A 12,722-nucleotide genomic window follows, 5' to 3' on the forward strand; every position below is an offset into this window, starting at 1 on the left:
TTTGGGAACAGCACCAAGCAGGACAGACAAGCACTCCAAAGGGTAGTGTGTTCAGCAGAGCGCATCACTCACACGGAACTTCCTGACCTGCAGACCATCTACTACAAGCGGTGCCAGACCAAGGCCAGGAAAATTGTGAAGGACCCCACCCATCCCAACAATAGACTCTTCTCTCTGTTGAGGTCAGGGAGGCACTTCCGCTCCCTGAAGACCAAGACAGAGAGGCTGAAGAGGAGCTTCTTCCCACAGGCCATTCGGGCCCTGAATCAGGGAAACTGATAAACTGTGGGGACCACCACCACCATGTAACATGACTGTATATCTGTATATATAAATTTATACTCAATTACCTTGTTACACAACAACTGTAGATATGTTATTATACAAAATGTATCTGTACATTCTGTAGATTGTGTACATATATACCCAACCATATTACACCTGCACTGTACATTCTGTAGATTGTGTACATATATACCGAACCATATACATTGTACATTGTGTATATAATCATAATATACATATATTGTACATACATTGTTAATATATTTTGTACATACATAGAATATATATATCTGCATATATATATATATATATTTTTCTCTATGCACCCCTGTTTCTCTTCCTCAGTTTGGACAGAGCACTCTCCACCATTTCACTGCGAGTTATACTGTGTATGACTATGTATGTGACGAATAAACCGAACTTGAACTTGAACTATCTTACCATGACGTTTGGGCTACTGGTTTTTGAATGGTAAGTGAGAACCACCTTTTTTCAGTTTAACACTGACGAGCAGTGGTGGAACGCCAGGTGCCCACTGCAGTCGCAGTGGTGATACAATGGACACCTAGGTGCACAGAACACTGCATACACCACCAAAGAGAAGAAACACTTCTACTCAGTCCGAGCCCATCAGCTATGTCTTCAAAGAGCCACAAAGAGCATGTGGCATCAGGGACAGCAAGACGAATAGTGCCATAGCCACCTGAATCAGTTAACCGCACTGTTCCTTGACTTAAATGCACTGGATCTTGACTTGAACGCACTGGTCCTCAACTTAAACACTGGATCTTGACTGGAGATTACTGTAGACACACTCAGAATGTAGATTTGCACTCGCCCTACCCTCTGGAATGTGTGCTGACACAGACGTTGTCCAGTGCAAGTGAAATGGGTTTATGAATGCAAAACTCTGGGAGAGTCAGGATAGAATAGACCATGCTAGCATAGCCACAGCTCTTCTCCGTAAACAAAGTGTCCTCTTCCACGTGGATGTTCTCATTCTACTAGCTGCCAGTAGCACTAGGAAAAGGGGTTTCGAACCTCCTAATCACATACACACATTGATGTGGAGGCCAAATACCCTTCTAAAGAAATTAAGATGCACTTAAATTGATTATTTCTTTGGCTCTGGGAATGAGTGGCTATATTGTGAATGTTGCAGTTCTCTGTTTCAGACCCATAAACATCAAGACTGTTGGTGGAGATTGAGGACTGTGCCGTGCCAGGGATGCATTCTGGGCTCAGCAACACGAACACGCCATACTGACACACGGTTGGCATGGCTAACACTGTGCATATCCAGCAGGGGATAGCACACATGCACACACACTCATACACACACACAAACAAACATGCATTATTTATGACAGGCTGGAGAATGAGAGTGAGAAGGAGAGAGAAAGAGACCTAGGCTGAGACTGGTGAGGAGAAAGAGAGAAGAGCATGAGACTACCCTGGAGGAAAGGAGGTTTCAACATATTGTGTAAAATCTAAGAACCTGTCACACCATGCCAACAACTCATATTAGTGTCATGTAAATATAGAAAGATTATTACAAATAATTTAGTCTGCACTCAATTATTTAATTACCCATTAGGGACGCACATTCTTGGCCACTTCTACTAAACAGCTCAGGTGTGTTATGTAGTACAGGTGAAAACCTTGCTTGAAATTAGATGATTTTATGTAAGTCACACAAACTTGCTCTTTTAAGTCATATGGTTTTTTGCTTTATGCAAAACACTGACGGCGGACAAAACGCCGTTGCTCATCTAATAACCTATATCCACACACCTGGTACTTAACAGCCAGCCTAGGCCTATTAGGTTTCACTTGGGACAACAGGTTTTCTTGCTCATAGGTTACTCGATGCGCGCAGTGCCTACGGGAGAGACGTGGCCGACCTCCCAGAGCAAAAACACCCATGTTGATGGTTGGTTCATCGCGAAAGAAAACCCTCGCCCTGTTTTTAAGGCTGCCAGTAAACGCCGCGCGTTTGGCAGATGTTCTCGTAATGGTGACTGATAATTATTACAGGAAGGGGTCATTTTAAACCAACGCTCAGGCCATCGCCACACTGCAACGACTTGCTACGTTGCCTGTTTTTGCCATTGTCAATTACTTAACAGGCAAATAACAGCCAAAACCTCACCAGATAACTCGACACCTTATCGATTAACACTAACTCCAAAAGGATTCGAGTCGCTTGAATATAAAACTTGGCAACATAAAACATTGAATTCATACTAGCTAGATAAATAAATGTTTCATCCACATACTGGCGATAGGCCATATAGGCTTTCACCACCAAATGCATGTTCGTTAACGTACATGTTGAATAAAACTAACATTATTAGAGATACGTTAAGCAGCGAGGTAAAATATCAGAAAATATTCGGTAAATTCTTCATATTTAAGAGACAGAATAGAGGCCAGCACTGCGCTAAACGCAAAACATAATCTCACTTTAGCATCTCCGCCCCGCAGGATGGAGATGTCAGAATAGGTGATTTAGCGTTTAGACATTTGGTGAACTTGTTCAAACATATGCAACTATCATTCTTTCGCCTTTCATTCGCCTAGTCCCTCTTTAACCAATTTTATGAAAGCTTACCTTCCGACAGCTCCAGGTCCAGCTCTGCAAGCTGCTCCCGGATCTCGACAGGCAAAGCGGACAGGTCCACGCCTCGGTCGGCCATCCCTCACCCAATACCAGGGAAACAGCAGTTCAGTACGGTTTGACAAAATTAAACACAGATTTCCCGGTTCGAGATAATAATAAATGACAGCTGTTAGATAGAAGAACGAACTCCATCGGTGAAATACTCCATCTCCGCCATGCCGAGAGAGAGAGAGAGAGAGCTCCTAACCAATGGAATCAGTCACATGAGCGCAGCCCGGATGAGGGGTGTTGTGACGGGGTCTGGATCCGTGGCATTTTTGCTCCCCCTGGCGTCACAGTTTTGGGGCGTTTGTGTGTCCTGAATCTGATGCCGTTTTTCATCTCCTTCAAGGTTCGTTCGACTTCGTGTGTCGGAACCGTTTTGCATTCAGCCATTGAAAAAGTGGATACCCCCGATTGGAATCTCTGCTGTGCTACTGCCACCTGGTACACTGAGGACTGGCTACAATAAAGTATTTCATTACTCATGTTTGAAGGTATTACGGATTTAAAACAATAGTTATAAGCGTGTTTATAAATGCATCACTGGAAATATGGACTGGGGAACTCTACAACCATGCCAATATATGCTACTTACATGTGAAACACAGAGATGCATACGTATAAGGAATGTGTTAAATTGAAGTGATGTAAGGCCAGTCTCTTTAAAGGGGAAATTTTTGCATCAAACTGCCCAGTCACAAAGGTTGATTCTGCTGGTTAAATGTCTATCCAATATTCTGCCATAGGAAAACAGTAATAGTTTCTTCAAACGGTCACAAACATGTATCACTTCACATATAATCCTTAAATGAAACAAATGTGGCCATCTACAGCTTGCCAATTAAAATGACAGGAAAAAATATTACAGGAGTAATAACTTATGTAAAGGAAGGTTTGTCCAAAAACCAAAAAGTACACCCACATCCACCCCAATACACCAAACTCTTGAAATCCATTAATGTTTAATTATTACAATATATCTTCAGGACCATTTCAATTAATATAGTACAGACAGCAATGAACATATATGCGCATTTTATATTTACTGATATTTACAGCTCTAGTTAAAGGGTTGCCTGACCAGTTACACATTTGCAGATCAATTAGTGATGTGCACTGAGAAAAGCTCCTCATTCACAAAGTACTATTGCATGGGAGAAAGCACACTGCCAGACAAGAATGAGCAGGCCTCACAGAGCCTGATGGAGGAAGTAATATACATCAGTAAGCAGTCAAAGCCAGTGAGAGGAAAATATTTTGAACAAAAGAAAGCATTTAGGTTGGTATTGTACCCAGGCATTGAATATAACTTTTGAAAAAAAAGTGATTATCAATTCTTTGAATGATTAATAAGAAGGGATTAAACGCAGGGACGTTTGATATTGGGTGGGTTTTTCAGTCACTAAACAAGCCATATACAGTCAGTCAATCACAAAGATTCAATGGCGAGGACCTGGCAACCCTTCCCATTTTTTAATAAAACAAATACATTTGTAATAGGCATTCTGATTATAATAAAACACCCCATAATAAGAAATGTGCTCATATATGGTAAAAGCATCAACCATTATGAAAGAACCCTGACATTCATATACAAGTACAGTACATATCAATGATACACATGTACAGAACCTATCCATGAACTGCAAGCAGTGGGCTCATTTTGGTGTGGGTGTGTGCACTCACACACGTGTGTTCCCACATTTGAGGCAAAATATCCTGAAACATTTGGGATCAAGTTCTAGGGTAAAAGACTTTTCTTGGCTTTGCAGATGAGGAAATAAAATTCAACAGCAACTTTTTTCTTAATGATAAAAGCAATTACACACTTGTGGTTATGCTACCCGTACATCTCAAATACAGACTGTAAAACAGACACACAACGACATTCAAATATAAAAATATATTGCTCTTATTTTTCTCTCTAGACAAACCCTTTCTGTGGCTTTCAGTTACTCTAATAAGAGGCAAATAATTTCCACATTCAAATACAGCCACAGAGCAAGAGACCTGAGAGAAATGACTTTAGGTTTTTTAACCAAGACACTGAGGAAAAAGAAGCAGAATAAACAGAGAAGAAAGAAAGAGGGAAAGAGACAGAAGGAAAGTGCCAAAAGTGTCTGCATAATATAGTATTCATCTATCTTATGTGGTCTTAATCATGCAGTCAAACATTTATGAAGAAAAATTTATGAACTTCTTTAGAGAACCGCTTAAAAAAATGACAAACACCAGCAAACAACAAAATATGGACATCACTGGAGCACATCAGAGTGTGAACATGCTGAAGTGCTGTAAATGTGGGGGTTCGTGGATTTGCGCACGCGCGCGTGTGTGAGTGCGCGCGCGCGTCTATGTGACAAATGACACAAGACGACATAAGGTTTCTACTGCAGTGCGTCCTAGTCTGGGTAGTCTGCCAGCGACATCATGTGACAGGTCACACTTTTTTTTTTGGGGGGGGGGGGGGGGCATGACCAGGTTATAGTGATGATCCCATTGGTCATAGACAAAGAGCATGTACAAAGACAGCGTGACGAATAGTTCCAGGGAAGAAGAGCTGACATTGGACTTCTTTGAAAGACCCACCTCATCAGAACCCAGTTCCCACTGGCTGAGCCACATGATTATCATCTGGAAGTGGGCTGTGATTGGGAGGGCATGTCTCCAGACACACCGCTCCACTGGCCAGAGCCCATCCCAGCCAGGACAGCCACAGCCTCCGCTGCTCGGACGCTCAAGCCGTTCACAGACACAGGGGCAGGGACTGAGACTGGCAGCACCAGAGCAGACACAGAGCTCTCATCCACACCTGCAGCTGGGGGAGGAGACAGAGGGAGGGCTGAACGATACACAACACTGAGCAACACAGAGCAGAGGGATCGACTGACTGATTGGTAGCTAGATGGATAGAAGGGCAGAGAGGTGGCATGACAAACTGATTGGCCAGTCAGCAAAGTATGGGAGTATTGGAATGACACAGAGATGTACTGACAGGTAGATAAATGGACATATTACCTAGGTAGGCTTTTTTCTGCATGGCAGTAACAGGACAGTCCTTGTGAGTCAGCAGCAATTCTTTCAGACGTGTCACTTCAGTCCTCAAGAAAGACACTTCATTCTGTTGTCTCACACACACACACACACACACACACGTTAAAAGAGAGATTAGGGCTTATTTCTTTGCTCTTTTTTTGTGTGTCCTGATGCACGTCTCACCGTGAGCGCAACATTAGCAGAGGCTAGCTCCTCCGCGCGCTTCTCCAGAGCGTTGACCCACACTTTGCGTTTTTGCCGGCATCGGTATGCAGCGGCTCGGTTTCGCTCCAGAAAGCGTCGCCGACGCTCATCCGGCTCCGTTTCTGCCGCCCGACGTCTGCGCCCGCCCCTCGGTGGTGCCGGAGACACCTAAGTATGTCCGTACACGCATTTCAAAGTACATGTGTTCATGATAATATGATTGAACTTGTGTTTGTGTATGTGTGTGTGTGTATACCTGTGGTTGAGCTGGTGAAAGTGTCTCACTAAGTTCAGTTTTCTGGGTTGGCGTTGTTCCACTAACACTTTGTGGTGACAGTGCTGCCTTTAACCTCTAGAGGGAGACAAAACCTTCATAAAAACACTGAGGGACAATACGTTCTTACATAATAGCAGCCCATAGAAATATTACAGTGTATACATTAAAATGGTAATATAAAATGTGTATATTTAGACATGTGTGGGTGTGTACACACGTGGTGTTCTCACCATCTTGGCTTCATTATGTGATCCGTATCCAGATGGAGAGGAGGAGCCACTGCTGTTTCCACCAATAGGAGGCCCTGGAATCCCAGGGATATTGGGCACTGTATTTGATGACCTGGCCAACTACACGCAAATAAAAACATGCACACACAACTTTAGACTACCGATACACAAGCCAAAAGATGCGGCAAAATGAGCGTGTGTGTGTCTCGCTTACTGATATTACTGACGTTTGACCAGGGCTGGGTAGCAAAGGAACAGTCTGACCATTTGGAAGCTGCAACATCATAGGAAAGGAAGCAGAGGGGGAGCTGGGGAGACCGACCCACACACACACACACACACACACACACACACACACACACACACACACACACACACACACACACACACACACACACACACACACACACATCCTCATTAGGTGCCAAAACAGATCGGTTTTAACAATCAGTTTGAGACACTGGCTACTTGGAATTTTCAGCGGTCAGAGAAAAAGCTAGGTTGTATTGAAAAAAAATCATTCACAGGTGCTGTGTCATTACTGTGGGAGCAGTATCACATAATTGAAAGTCATTATCAAGACAATATTGTGCAATACACAACCCTGACCGTTCATGATGCTAAATGGCCAAAATTAAAATGGCCAGTGTAACCTTCTACGTTCCATGTTCTCAGTAGATTTTTATATCCACCATATCAGTAGATTTTTATATTGCACCACTATAATGCCTTGTGAGATTGCATATGAAGCTTCAAATCAAACATATTTCAAAACCTTTTTCTTTGTCCATCCTGATGCTTATAACGAACTTCATTGATAAGTGCAAGTTTCCCCAATATGTACCCATGTCTCTCCTGGGAACTAAGTAAGGTAGAGCCCTCGTGTTTCTCAGAATACTGTCATATCCCCACCAGACCCCCCCAACCTTAAGGACCATAGTTCCATTTTGTGGCATGTGCTGTACCTGAGTCTGTTGGAGGGAGGGGTTCTGGTGATGACAGAAGTAGGGGAGGGCTGAGTTGGGTTCATAGAGTCATATCCTAGATGAAGAGGGAGAGACCCTGGTCGCACTATGGTAGGTGTAGGTGCAGAGCTTGCTGCTGTCCGTGGAGGCACATCCTTTTTAAAACATAAAAAGGGTTTTGCAACATTACACAAATTTACACAACCATTTATCAAAGTGAAAATGTGCAGATTTTCTTTATCAGTCAGAATTGGTTCTAACTACATTTGATTTAGCATTTGGTAAAAAAAAATACCCTTCAGTAAGTTAAACATCTACTCAGCAGCATCACTGCTGACCTAGTTAGCAAGTTGCTATACAAAGCAAAAATGCTACATGCTTACCTTCAGAGTGAGCGTTACTGAATATGTATGAATGCTGCTGCTTTGAGTATCTCTGAGTATTCTGCTATAATGCAGTAATGTTTCAACCGCTACTATCACTATGCAAACATCTAAAAACTAAACAAACAATCACTAAATAGTCAATCAGATAGTACATCGCTGGTACAGGTGAAAGGAAGGACTGCTGTGCTCTGTACGGAAACCAGCAGAGCAGAGCAGCTGCCAGGAGTTTAGGAGATCAGGCTCCCAACGTGGAAATCCACTTACACACTCTCTGAGCTGTTAAAGGTGGAGCACCAAGTCCTTCAGCAGCTGGCCAAATTGGGTGATGGTGAAACTGAAAAATGGCCAAACTAAAACATTCCAGGCACTATTTCACATACTGTCCTCTTCATGAATCTAAAATATTTACTGTAAAGTAAAATCTGGATGGTTACTTAGCAACTGCAACCTGTCAAAAGCTTCTGAGCCATTTGCATAGTTCCTGTTTGAAGGAATGCAACCAAATGTAAACTCATCTTAGAAGAAAGACAATACATTGAACAACATGATTTAATATGAAAAGCGGTCAAGCTCAGATGTAATGGTTTAACATTTTAATGCACTGGACCATGGCTCCTGTGGGGTATAAATAGGAGGAGAGGTGACTGGGAACAAGTGGCGGTGATGACCACTAAACCAGTGATTGAGAGTGAGAAAGTGGTTGTGAAGTATGACTGTTGCTGATCTAAGTGGATTACTGTGACAGAAAGGTTATTACCTCTCACTACAAATACCTGTATCTAAACAGCAAGGAACTCCTTGCTGATACATTCATGGTGCATGGGGTGGAAATGGTGGTGCCCAACATTGGCAGGCTTTCCTGCTTTTATGGGGAAATGGTCCATTAACATAACCTCATCATTGCTAGGCCAACTGTGGCTTATAAAAATCCTCTATTTATGGCTCCTTCAGTTATTTCCCTTCAAAGGATTTTCCCACACCTCCAGCAACAGGGCGTTTTATAAGGAGCACAAGATAAAATCTCCACAGTCTCAAACGCATAACTTCAGGCATCTTTGGCCACTGAGCTTACCTTGTTGTTCCTTATGGTAACAGGCTCCTTCACCACAGTCACAGAGTCTTTGCTCTCTGACATGCTAGAAGCAGAGGAAGGGCTATCAGGAGGGGAGGAGTCAATCTCCAGTGGTCCTTCTCTTTCCTTCATCTCAGAGGAAGTTTGCAGAGCAGAAATCTGAGAAAGCAGGACAGTATACTCCAGATCCACAAACTGACCAGGAATCAATTGAGCCAAGAAGTGCTATCAAATACTCTATACAGGTTTTAATGGCTCATTAGAATATATCAATTGACAAAAATAAAAAAGCCAAAGCACTACACGCTACAGTTTTATTTTCTTTGTGACTCACTGTAGCTTTGGCTCTCCTCTCTTCCTCCTCCTGGTTTTTGCGGAGCTCCTGCTCAAAGGAGCCGTCAAGTTCACTGAACAAACCCACCTCCTCACAGTTTTTCAGAAAACGGGTGGGAGTGGGTGTCTGATCTGCATCACATACACAACATCAGTACCGGCAGAACGGACATAACCCTAGGCTGTTCAGGAAGGTGTTGCAATACAACACTATAGCATCTGAAACTTGTACAAGAATAGGAAATCTTAACCATGTTTGGCATCCAGTCTACACTCAGACACTTTACTAGGAGCATCATACTAATACAGGGGAGGACCTCCATTTGTACCCAGAACATTTTTAATGACAGATTCCACAAGGTGCTGGAAACAGGCCCTTCAGATTTTGGTCCATGCAGACATGAATGAATCATGTATTTGCTGCAGATTTATGTTGCATTGGTTCTACCACATCCCAAAGAAATATTGGCCTCAGATCTGTGACTGGGAAGGCCACTGGAGTACCAAGAAGAACTTACTGTCATGGTCATGGAACCAGTTTGAGAGGACTTGTGCTTTCAGATGAGTGTGCTTTGTATAACGGTGCACTGTCATACTAGAAGCAACCATTTACTCACGTCCATTTTTGAAGGAGTAAATTGTGGCCGACACGGCACTCAGATTCAATTCGGATGGGCTTAGGCATTCATACTTGATTGGTATTAGGGGGCCCAATGTGTGCTAGCATAACTTGCCTCACATTATACACCACCACCAGCAGCCTGAACAGGAAGGCTGGGTACCTACATGATTTTTACTTCAGACTCTGACCCTGCCATATGTTGCAGAAGAAATCAAGATTCATTAGGACATGCAAGATTTTTCCAAAGTATGGTGAGTATGTGCCCACAGTAGCATCAGGTTCTTGTTCTTGGCTGATGGGTGTGGAACCTGATATTGTATCTTATGCACCTTAATATTCCCCACGCTGCAAGTTATGAAATGCTTTTCTGCTCAGTAGTGTCAAAGATCATTGGGTTTCTTGAGATACTGTAGTCTTCATGTCAACTTGACTAATCTGGCCCTTCTCCTCTGACACTTTTCATCCATAATACATTTCATCCATGCTGTTTATGCTATTTTTGCACAATTCTCTGTAAACTGTAGAGCCTGCTGTATGTGAAAATCTCAAACAGTCAGTAGTTTCTGAAGTACTCAAATCAGCCCATCTGGCAATAATTATTCCAGTCAAGCCCCAAAGGGCTAATTTTCCTCCATTCTGATGTTTGAGGTGAACAGTAACTGAAGATCTTGGCTCATGGCCGCTGCCACATGGTTTAATACAGCACACTGCTGCCACATGAGTGGCTGATTAGACATTGGATGAATTAACAGATGTACAGATGATCCCATTAAAGTAGCCACTATTTGATGAAATGTAAACTAACCACATACAACCAAAAATGTAAAAATATTAAAGCATTAAAAGTCTGCAGTTTAAATATCAACCACACCTGCAATAATAACAGTGTCAGTCCGAGTCTGTCCAAACTTCAAAGTCATCTCATGCTTGTGTTTATGTACTGCCAAATGATCTTCATTGGTAAACCGCTAATATAAGAAAGCCAAAGACAGTTACATTTAGTTACCACTACAATCAGTAATATTGGCACATAGTACCATACATTTTCAAAATCAAACCGACAACAAAAAAGAATTACATTAACAGACTTTCATGGTGGCTCTTTTAAAAAACAGTGCAGCAAGGATTAAAACCATGACATGGTTTGCCCCTATACCTGCAGAAAATCTATAACCATGTCCTCAACATCAGTTTTGAACCTGAAGAAGGGATCATTTATAAAGAAGGGGCGACGGAAAAGAAAGTAGCTTGCTAGCTAGACAGACTTGAAAAACACTTACCTGTCCACAGCCTGAGGCAGAGCAAACAAAAGGTCGATCGTCCCCCATTTTACATCAAATAGTTCTTGTTTCACTTCTACAACACTATCCAGAAGATTAACAGTTATCTTTCACGTAATACCATAAGACTTCACCAAATTGATCATCCAGCGGAATGTCTTTCAAATACACATACCCGCCCCCACAGTCCCAAGTTGAGATACCAAAATTATTTGTTCCAATACACAATTTCATATGCCAGCAGCTTAATTTTAATAAAAACATTACACTGTTTAACCAACAGTTACCTTCGACTTGCATATAACGTGATGCAAATAGTCGTAATAACACTGATTAATAGTATACAAGCCGCTATGCTTTTAATTGAATAGTTTTAATCATAGATCGGCGCACATCACATTTCCGCTTAAACCTACAGTACAGTAAGATGCTAGTTATGTCGTATCATACCAACATAAGGATGCGCTTAGGCGTGAGTTATCCTGTTCGCCAGGGTTATTATAAAAATGAACACTTCGACTGTTTGCAAAATGTAATCATCCATGAAAACATTTATGCAACATAAGCATATAGATTGTCTCGCCCGGGCAGGATGACCTGACGACATTTGCTAGCTAACGTTAGCTTGCTCGCTAGCAGCCTTGGCTACTATTATATCTTCTAGCTAGCTAAGGACTAAGACACTCAAAAACATTGCCAGGGAAAGTTCGTGATATCGTAGCATAGCAAGAAGTCAACTACCGAACATGCGTACGGTAACTAGCCAAGAGGTTTACAAGTAGCTAGCTAACCGTTTTAGCTGGCACAAACAACGCCTGTCTAACCCAACGTTAGCTGCTGGACAGTGTTTGCTACTTGCTTGTGCTAATAAGCTAATGCTAACTTCTAGCGCCTACGATGACAGCAGCACCTGTGCTGACATGTAGAGCTGGCAATCCAACCGACGTAGAAATGCTCTACACAAACGGTATTTAAAAATATTGCCACGTCCTGCCGCTGATCTCGTGGAAGTATTGGTGTTTACAAACTTACCCTGCTCCTCCCTCTCTCGCCCTCTCACTCCGCGGCTACCTTTGCAACTCCTGCATCTCAGTAACAACCTCGCGATATGTTGAGGCAATCCTCCACCCGGATTAGAAATGTTACGTAAGATTAAAACAGTAGAGACCCTGAATACCGAATTTCTGTGAAATTGTTTTTTTTAAATCATACAAAATACCATTATTGGCGTGAATCAAATATTACATTTCAAGACTTTCACGTCCCAGTGCTGTAGAGCAGTGAGAACGGGAAACGTTTTGTGCTTGTTTGGTGCGCCTTGCGGTACGGTGATGTATAACTCTAGACAACAGGGGTGCAGGCCTCCT

At 42.5% G+C, this 12,722-nt stretch overlaps 2 protein-coding genes across 8 annotated transcripts in view; both read right to left on the bottom strand.

Moving 5' to 3' along the window:
* Positions 1-3,165, bottom strand: part of dip2bb (DIP2 acetate--CoA ligase B (putative)b) — a 28,783-nt gene extending 25,618 nt beyond the window's left edge. For 2 of the 4 annotated variants that reach the window (XM_027007813.3, XM_027007812.3), the window contains exon 1: positions 2,900-3,165. In XM_027007813.3, coding sequence (XP_026863614.3) covers positions 2,900-2,984 — 85 coding nt within the window. In that variant the 5' untranslated portion in view covers positions 2,985-3,165. The remainder of the gene's footprint in view (positions 1-2,899) is intronic. The other 2 variants (XM_027007815.3, XM_027007814.3) reach the window with 1 other exon arrangement.
* Positions 3,166-3,895: 730 nt separating this feature from the next.
* Positions 3,896-12,706, bottom strand: atf7b (activating transcription factor 7b). Of its 4 annotated transcripts, none has more exons than XM_027007822.3 (12): positions 12,388-12,706; positions 11,356-11,439; positions 10,947-11,043; positions 9,455-9,585; positions 9,121-9,279; positions 7,663-7,817; positions 6,912-7,005; positions 6,698-6,817; positions 6,447-6,542; positions 6,170-6,358; positions 5,969-6,071; positions 3,896-5,768 (listed from the first exon to the last, which is right to left on the bottom strand). In XM_027007822.3, the coding sequence occupies exons 2-12, from the start codon at positions 11,401-11,403 to the stop codon at positions 5,581-5,583; spliced, it is 1,380 nt and encodes a 459-aa protein (XP_026863623.1). In that variant the 5' UTR covers positions 11,404-11,439; positions 12,388-12,706; the 3' UTR covers positions 3,896-5,580. The 4 variants fall into 4 exon arrangements, with proteins under 4 accessions (XP_026863623.1, XP_026863624.1, XP_026863625.1 ...); XM_027007823.3 differs by lacking the exon at positions 12,388-12,706 and adding an exon at positions 11,806-12,381; XM_027007824.3 differs by lacking the exon at positions 12,388-12,706 and adding an exon at positions 12,266-12,363.
* Between the last annotated feature and the right edge of the window lie 16 nt (positions 12,707-12,722).

Source organism: Electrophorus electricus, chromosome 7, assembly GCF_041902795.1.
Source record: "Electrophorus electricus isolate QZ-2024a chromosome 7, ASM4190279v1, whole genome shotgun sequence".
In the NCBI taxonomy this organism is placed as follows: Eukaryota; Metazoa; Chordata; class Actinopteri; order Gymnotiformes; family Gymnotidae; genus Electrophorus; species Electrophorus electricus.

Bases quoted from the DNA above. Each gene is read 5' to 3' on its own strand.
- atf7b (XM_027007822.3), bottom strand. From the start codon at position 11,403: ATGGGGGACGATCGACCTTTTGTTTGCTCTGCCTCAGGCTGTGGACAG. The intron at 7,818-9,120 runs GTAAGCTCAGTG...TGTTTTAAAAAG, and splicing joins TTACCATAAGGAACAACAAG to GATGTGCCTCCACGGACAGC. The intron at 5,769-5,968 runs GTAATATGTCCA...CTCCTCCCCCAG, and splicing joins GCAGAAAAAAGCCTACCTAG to CTGCAGGTGTGGATGAGAGC.